Raw genomic sequence first — 7,806 nt, 5'->3', positions numbered from 1 at the left:
GGAGTAGGTAATCTATTGATGATATGAATAGCATGCTGTATGCAAAAGTTCCAAAGGTTGAGGGGAATATTGGAATGAAAGAATAAGGTTCTAGCTAAATTCAAAATATGTTGATGTTTTCGTTCAACTACTCCGTTTTGTTGGGGTGTTTCTACACATGTTTTCTGATGAATAATGCCCTTAGAAGCAAGAAAATCAGACAATGCTATGAACTCGGTACCATTATCTGACCTTAAACATTTTAGAGAAGAATGAAATTGATTTTCTATGTATGCTATGAACTTGACAGTGTTTTCTTTGGTTTGATCTTTTCTTTTAAGAAAAACAATCCAAGTGTATCTTGTATAATCATCTACAAGAGTCAAAAAATATTTATGTCCTAACACTGATATAGTAGAAAATGGGCCCCAAACATCAGCATGAAGAATTTCAAAAGCAGCATTAGATTTACTATAACTGTGAGGAAAAGGAAGCCTCTTTTGTTTGCCAAAGTGGCAAGAGTCACAAGGTATGTCATTATTACAATGTGAAGGTACAAAAGGGAAAACTTTAGAAATATGTTGTAAACCTATATCAGAAACATGGCCTAATCTTAAGTGCCATAGATTACCAGGATTTTGAGCAAAAGAATTGAAAACACGATGATGAGTAGAAGATTCAAGAACATAAAGCCCTCTTTGAAGTTTAGCTATACCAATCATTGCCCTCGAATGATTCTGCATGATTTGGTAGGAATTATCAGTAAATTGAACAAAGCAATTATTACTGTTGACAAGCTTAACAATAGAGATCAAGTTAACACGAAAATTTGGTATGAACAAGACATTGTGTAGAATAAGAGCAGGGGAAATAGCAATACTGCCAGAAATAGAAGCAGTAACTTGGGATCCATCATGAATGGGAATTATGGATTTGTAAGAAGTAAAGGTTGTAATATCAAAAGTAATGTGGTCTGTAGCACCAGTGTCAAGAATCCATAGATAGATAGTATTACCTTGTTCATTATGAGAGTGAGAGTTCAGAACAAAAGGTGATGTGGTAATTGAGTTGGCTTGAGAGGTGTGTTTGGATTGTTGAAGTAATGCCAAAATATTTTGATATTGCTCTTGAGTAAAACCAAATGAAGACTTGCATGAGTTCTGCTGAGAAGATTCCAAGGCTGCATCAGTAGATACATCACTCTGAGTAACTGAGTTGGTGGATTTGCCTTTGCTCTTGAAGCCAGGTGGATATCCATGCTTTTGGAAACAAGTCTCAACTGTGTGATTGGTTCTACCACAGTGTGTACAAACACGACTATGACCCTTAGCTCCACCATAACTCTGTGTTCTGCCCTTACCATAGTTGTTACCAGTCTTGCTATTACCATTACCATTGTCATTAGAGGAATTGGTGTGAAAAGCTGCAGACTCTTCAGAACTGTTGGTAGTAGGTGCAACAATAGAATTAGAGTGATTCAACTCACGTTCTTGTTGAATAACCAGTGAAAAAGCTTTGTCAATATCTGGTAAAGGATTCATCATCATGATTTGGGATTTGGAATGAGCAAACTTCTCATTCAAGCCCTTAAGAAACCTAATCATATAATCCTGTTCACGATATTTACAAATTGATGCAAGAGCACCACATGAACAAGGAATAGCACAACAACAAGAAGTAATGGGACGATAGGTTTCAAGCTCATCCCACATAACTTTCATCTGTGTAAAATAATTGGAGACATCAAGAGTACCTTGGCGGAATTTGTACAAATCTTCTTGAATGTCAGAAATTCTGAAAATGTCACCATGAGAGAAGCGAATTTGCGGGTTCTTCCACACGCCAGCTGCAGTATCAATCCAAAGAACGAATTTAGCAATTGACTCAAAAATCAAACGATGAATCCATGCTAGTACCATCGTATTGCAGCAAAACCACGGAGCATAAAGAGGATAAAAAACGGGAGGTTTCATGATGGTGCCATCGATGAATCGCTCCTTGTTCTTGGAAATCAATGCGATGTGCATTGACCTTGCCCAGGTATGGTAATTCTTGTCATCTAGCAAAGGTGACACAAGAACAAGAGACGGATTCTTATTCGGATGAAGGTAAAAAGGATTCGTGGAATTTGTGGAGAAATCGCTATAGCTCTGGTATGCCATCAGAAGAAAGAGAAGGAGAAAGAAGCAAACGAAGAAGATGATTGTGAATCGAAAAGTGAAGAAAACTCAAGGTGAGCAAAGAAGGCAGAGAGATTCACAATCAAGAATGCGTGTGCAACAATGGCTACCAGAGCTTTTTGAGCTCTGATACCATGTTAATGGTGATAACTTCACCTTGGTGACACCATTAAAAGAAGAAGATAGAAACAGAAAGAGCTTGCATTGTAACAGAAAACGGTTAAGCCAATAACAGAAAATGTTATTCTTCTTCAATGAATGATATCATCACTGTACAATAAGATATATATACAATGGATAGGATAAAGAAGGTGTGGATGTCATGAAGCTAAAGAAAACATACGTGACATCCACAAATAGGCTAAAACTAGAAATAGAAAATAAACTAAAAGATATCCTATATATACATATATATATATACATATATATATATACATATATATATATACATATATATATATATATATATATATATATATATATATATATAAACACAGAGACATAAATAAATTCATCGAATGTACAAAATATCAAAAACAAAGCCTCGGAGGGCGAGGATTACCAGTATGGACCCATCGTGTATACTCAAAATTACTATGTTACCCTTTTATATATTAATATTTTTACAAATTTAAACTTATTAAGATAGTATAAAATTTTGATTATTTGATATTTAAAATTTTGATTTTTAAAGTATAAGTTATGTGATTAATTTATGTTGAATGCAGCTATTTAGTTTCATTATTGGCTTTTGATGATACAAATATATGATATACGAAGATTTGAAAACATATAAACACATTTTATTTTGATGAAAAAGTTACGATTTCGAGGGTCAAGTCGGATAAACTCTATATATATATATATATATATATATATATATATATATACACATATATATATATACATATATATATATATATATATATATATATATATATATATATATATATATATATATATATATATATATATATATATATATATATATATATATATATATATATAAACACAGAGACATAAATAAATTCATCGAATGTACAAAATATCAAAAACAAAGCCTCGGAGGGCGAGGATTACCAGTATGGACCCATCGTGTATACTCAAAATTACTATGTTACCCTTTTATATATTAATATTTTTACAAATTTAAACTTATTAAGATAGTATAAAATTTTGATTATTTGATATTTAAAATTTTGATTTTTAAAGTATAAGTTATGTGATTAATTTATGTTGAATGCAGCTATTTAGTTTCATTATTGGCTTTTGATGATACAAATATATGATATACGAAGATTTGAAAACATATAAACACATTTTATTTTGATGAAAAAGTTACGATTTCGAGGGTCAAGTCGGATAAACTCTACTTCATTTGAGACGAGTGTTCAATAATCATCCCCGGAAGAATTTGGGGCAGTATAGGGATGCGAGGTAGGGTTTGGTAACGTTGAAAATTGCCCCCGCCCCCCATGATAGGGTTTGGTAATGTTGAAAATTGCCCCTGCCCCTCCATGTTGCCATAGATAAATACATTTAAGGAGGTCTTGGACAAGGTCTTGTTTTTCACTAAGATAATTTGAATATCATTGCTTATATATAGATTCTTATGGGTGAAATTTTAATTAAAAAGTGAGCAAAATGACGTCATCAAATATAGTGTTAAAGCTAAATATTAAGCTATAGCACTTACTTCCCATGAGCTCATTTGGGCCAAGCTGAATATCACGCTATGACACTTACTACCCATGAACTCATTTGACCCAAATATCTTCACCAAGAGTTACGCTTTTGTAATATAGTCACCATGAGTCTCATTTGTGATAATCAAGCAACTTTAATTATGGAATTCTCATTATACTATATTCAATATAAATAATTCAGTATCATTTTCTTATCCTTAAGTAGTATCATCTAAAAAGTAAAATACAATTAAACATGACTTACAAATGCTACAAATTGAATGTGACAGTTTTCACAGTAGTTTTCCTAGAATTACAATAACTTTGAAGTGAATCAGTGTCTACATTACCAAAACCAGATAGTTGAACACCATAGAAAGCAAGACGTTTAGTATCCCTTGGAATTGGTGACTGCCAAAGACCATCCCACCAAGCTGGTGGAAGAAGTGGAGTGAATGCACATTGATTGCTTTGGTTTGAACAACTCAATGGTCCAGCATATCTGTTCCAAACATGTCCCCAACCAACTTGATTCTTTAATCCATCTGTTAATAGATTGCTTTGGAAACTGCTGAAAAATGAAAAACTTGTACCAGAAGTGCTGTTGTCGTTGACGTTGTCGTTGTCCCCTGAAGGAATAATTTCCATGAAAATATGATGAATGACGAAAAAAGAAACGACAACGGGAAACGGGTGGTGCAAGTACCTAGATTGTTAGCTGCGGCCAGTGCGGCAATTAACTGAGCATAGGTAGTTCCTACACGCCGATGAGCTACCGAAACAACGCCGTGCCTGGCGCGAGATGCAAGAAAAAAATCTACGAAAGCAACCCATCTGGGTGCTGGACCCCAGTCCTTCACTCTGAAATCTAACTTGGCCAAACCATCAAACATTTTTCCTTTATACTTTTCATAATCGAAATACAGAACCTGTTCAATGGATACACAAGAATCAAAGCACATCATGATCAAAAGCAAAGCTATAGAAAACTCAATGATTAAGAGTAAGGTTAAATATATTTGTAATCCGTATAAGATTTTCAAATTCCATTTCTAGTCCCTACAAATTTCTCGTCGACTTAATATTTATCGTTGACACTTTTGATCTCTGCTGTTAAATCTATACATATGTAGTACTCAAGAAAGATTCATAAACCAACATTTGCATGTGAATCATCAACCAAGATGGATTGAAAAATTACCTCGGCAAATTCACTTATGTTGGGCATAATACTTTTAACGATGGAAGGTGTGTCTGACACCACAATAACCTTTGGTCTTGACATTAGGTGTCGACTCTCTACGGCTTTTCTTAGGCAATGCAATGCAGCCTGCACGGCTCTTACGGGCCTTAAAGAAAGACGGAATGGAAACAATGAGTCAAACAAATCATATGCGAAGGTACATATGCAGAAAAAGTTGGGATGTTGCATGGATATTTTGTATCAATGTTTTAAAAATCAAACCGAAGATCATTGAGTACTAATTTCACCTGTTAACTTGCATCCGCATATGCAACGAGATATCAGGATTCTCATTGCCACCAATAACCCAATTGACAGCTGCCTCAACATCTGGTGAAGGCGATATAAGAACTTTCATCAACTCCCCAAACACGTTCGGCTGAGAGCTAAGAACATGCGGGTCACCAAATAAATCAAAAGCAGCAATCCTCATTTGAGAGTGTATATTCTTTAAGAAAAATTGAGACGCAACAGCATCATTAGTTCCTTGAAACCTAAAAAGGACAAATAATTTCATCAAAATTAACAAAATTTATTGGTTTTCTAAGTATTCATAAATAATCTTAAAACAACAACTAAAAAGAAATAGTAGAGTAATCGATGCGTAGAAAAACCGTGTCACTTTACCATATGATAGGTTGTTCCCACTCCTTCCAATTGCTACATAGAACATTAGTATGAGATGGCTTTTCGAAGTCGTCAGTCCTCATAACCAGACGCCTCCCATATTTGCTTTCGCAACCATTTTGTCTCCACAGATGCTTTATTTCTTTCATGGTGAAGGTAAAATTGGGATAAGAAATGTACTCCTCAAAAGGATACTTTCTTCTGAAATGTAGAACCAAAACAATAATGAGATAATGGAAAGATAAGTAATTCTACGTCCTAATAGTAACATTTGCAGATCATTCAAAAGACACCAAGTTCAAATTAAATTGGTAATCAATCAATGACATACTACGGTAGGCTTCCACTAACAAGGACACCAGACAGGATACTAACATTGACGCATAGACACCGTAGGAAAATGAGAAATATTGAATGTAATCATATGTGGTAGTGTCATGCCACTGTTCAGAGTCCTGACACACCTTTGATCTAAAGTGTCAGTTCGACATAGTTTACTAAACTTTTGATCCGAACAAAATCAATGGTTAATTTAATTGAATGATGCAAAATGTTTTTGAAATAAAATGTCAAGGAATAGTATAACTAAAAAAGTTAACCCAAATTTATGTGAAAGCCATATAAAAAAGTTAATTAGAACTAGTTCCTAAAATTAGTACTCTCTCCATTTATGAAGGTATACCATTATCCGAGGGCATACAAGGCAGACTACCGCACAGGGCCCAAATTTGTTACTCTAAAACTATGGCTAAATAGGAATGTTGGTCTCAGTTATATTAACTAGGGCCTCAATTTTTTTATAATGGTTAAACTGCGACTAACCTACACGGAACCTCCAAAAATTTGAGACGGCTCTGACTATTATGATTATACTAAATATATAAGGAACTATCAGTTAAGATTTCAGGCATCATAAAAAAGGTGCAAAATCAAGTTCATAAAAAAGAAAAAGAAAGGCTTGGGAAAGAACCAATATGCCTGGTTTGTCCAATGATCAAGGACCGGTTCAACATTATACTCAGCGCCGCAGCCGATAAGATCTTGTACATTTCATTCCCGAAACCCGCCTCCGCAGTCTTCCCTAGAACAAATCCATGTCTACAGAACTCATCCGGAGGCAAATCCCTCACTCTTGAAGCACCTGTCATGAAAACAAAACATATCAAAAATCACGACACGACAACAACATTAAAACATCCTATGTTTTTGTCCAATTAGAACATCAAAAGTCACTCAGTCACCGCATTACCGTTTAAAACGAAATGCTGCTGGATAATTCTCCTGACTCGAAGTGTCTTCTTAACATCAAAACCATTTTGGAAATCCTTCCCCATCTCTTCCACCGTCGCGCAAGGTCTGACTGTCGGTGGTGGTTTGTCATCGACGGCCCAGCCGACATCCAAATCGGAGCTATTGGAATCTGAAAACTCGAAATCTCTCGCGTATTTGACGCTGATTTGTGGATCTAACGGTCTCAAAGCTAGCATCAATAACCCAACACCTGTTACCGTGGCACAAAGAACGAGAAATGGTTGCAATAACATTCGCCTCCTTCTACCACCGCCATATCTCATTCTCTCGCTCTGATGAGAAATTTTGGAGCTACGTTATGATATGTTATGCTGGATCTCAAGTGTTTCTATTTTGTTGTGTCTTTCTAATCTTCTCTGTTTTTTTTCTTTTGTTTTATCGTACTTTGTTTATTTACCACACGCGTAAAACTCAGGTTTCTCGGGTTCGACCCGATCCGAACTAGGACCCGTTTGTAGTTTTATATGAATGGCGCGCATTACGCGGCTTCTCCAACAAATAATTCTTTTGTTCTAGAAAGTTCACAATTTAAGCAATACTATTAAATTGTTATAAATAATTATTATAACTTTAAATTGTTATTTATAATTATTATAATTTAAAGAAACAGAATATATTGTTATAAATATTTTCAGAATAATTATGTTTTTGAATAGAATATAAAATAATTATTTTGAAGTTTATAAATTTTATATAATATTTGCTACACTTTTTATTGAAAGGTAGATGAAGTAAAATAGAAGTAAATAAATAAAAAATTTATAATAAAAAATAATGTCAT

At 34.4% G+C, this 7,806-nt stretch overlaps 2 protein-coding genes across 2 annotated transcripts; both read right to left on the bottom strand.

Annotated features, from left to right (window-relative positions):
- Window positions 1-468: 468 nt before the first annotated feature.
- Window positions 469-2,380, bottom strand: LOC131637865 (uncharacterized). Its single transcript, XM_058908434.1, has 2 exons — window positions 995-2,380; window positions 469-716 (listed from the first exon to the last, which is right to left on the bottom strand). The coding sequence occupies exons 1-2, from the start codon at window positions 2,139-2,141 to the stop codon at window positions 685-687; spliced, it is 1,179 nt and encodes a 392-aa protein (XP_058764417.1). The 5' UTR covers window positions 2,142-2,380; the 3' UTR covers window positions 469-684.
- A 1,654-nt stretch (window positions 2,381-4,034) lies between these two features.
- LOC131637867 (uncharacterized) lies at window positions 4,035-7,391 on the bottom strand. The gene is made up of 7 exons (XM_058908436.1): window positions 6,964-7,391; window positions 6,693-6,855; window positions 5,715-5,915; window positions 5,336-5,581; window positions 5,046-5,193; window positions 4,551-4,773; window positions 4,035-4,473 (listed from the first exon to the last, which is right to left on the bottom strand). Exons 1-7 carry the CDS (start codon window positions 7,286-7,288, stop codon window positions 4,115-4,117), a joined length of 1,665 nt encoding a protein of 554 aa, XP_058764419.1. The 5' UTR covers window positions 7,289-7,391; the 3' UTR covers window positions 4,035-4,114.
- Window positions 7,392-7,806: the final 415 nt, after the last annotated feature.

The sequence above is a fragment of the Vicia villosa genome, unplaced genomic scaffold, assembly GCF_029867415.1.
Source record: "Vicia villosa cultivar HV-30 ecotype Madison, WI unplaced genomic scaffold, Vvil1.0 ctg.002102F_1_1, whole genome shotgun sequence".
In the NCBI taxonomy this organism is placed as follows: domain Eukaryota; kingdom Viridiplantae; phylum Streptophyta; class Magnoliopsida; order Fabales; family Fabaceae; genus Vicia; species Vicia villosa.
The sequence above is the reverse complement of the archived record's forward strand: the minus strand, read 5'-3'. Positions and strand labels throughout refer to the sequence as shown.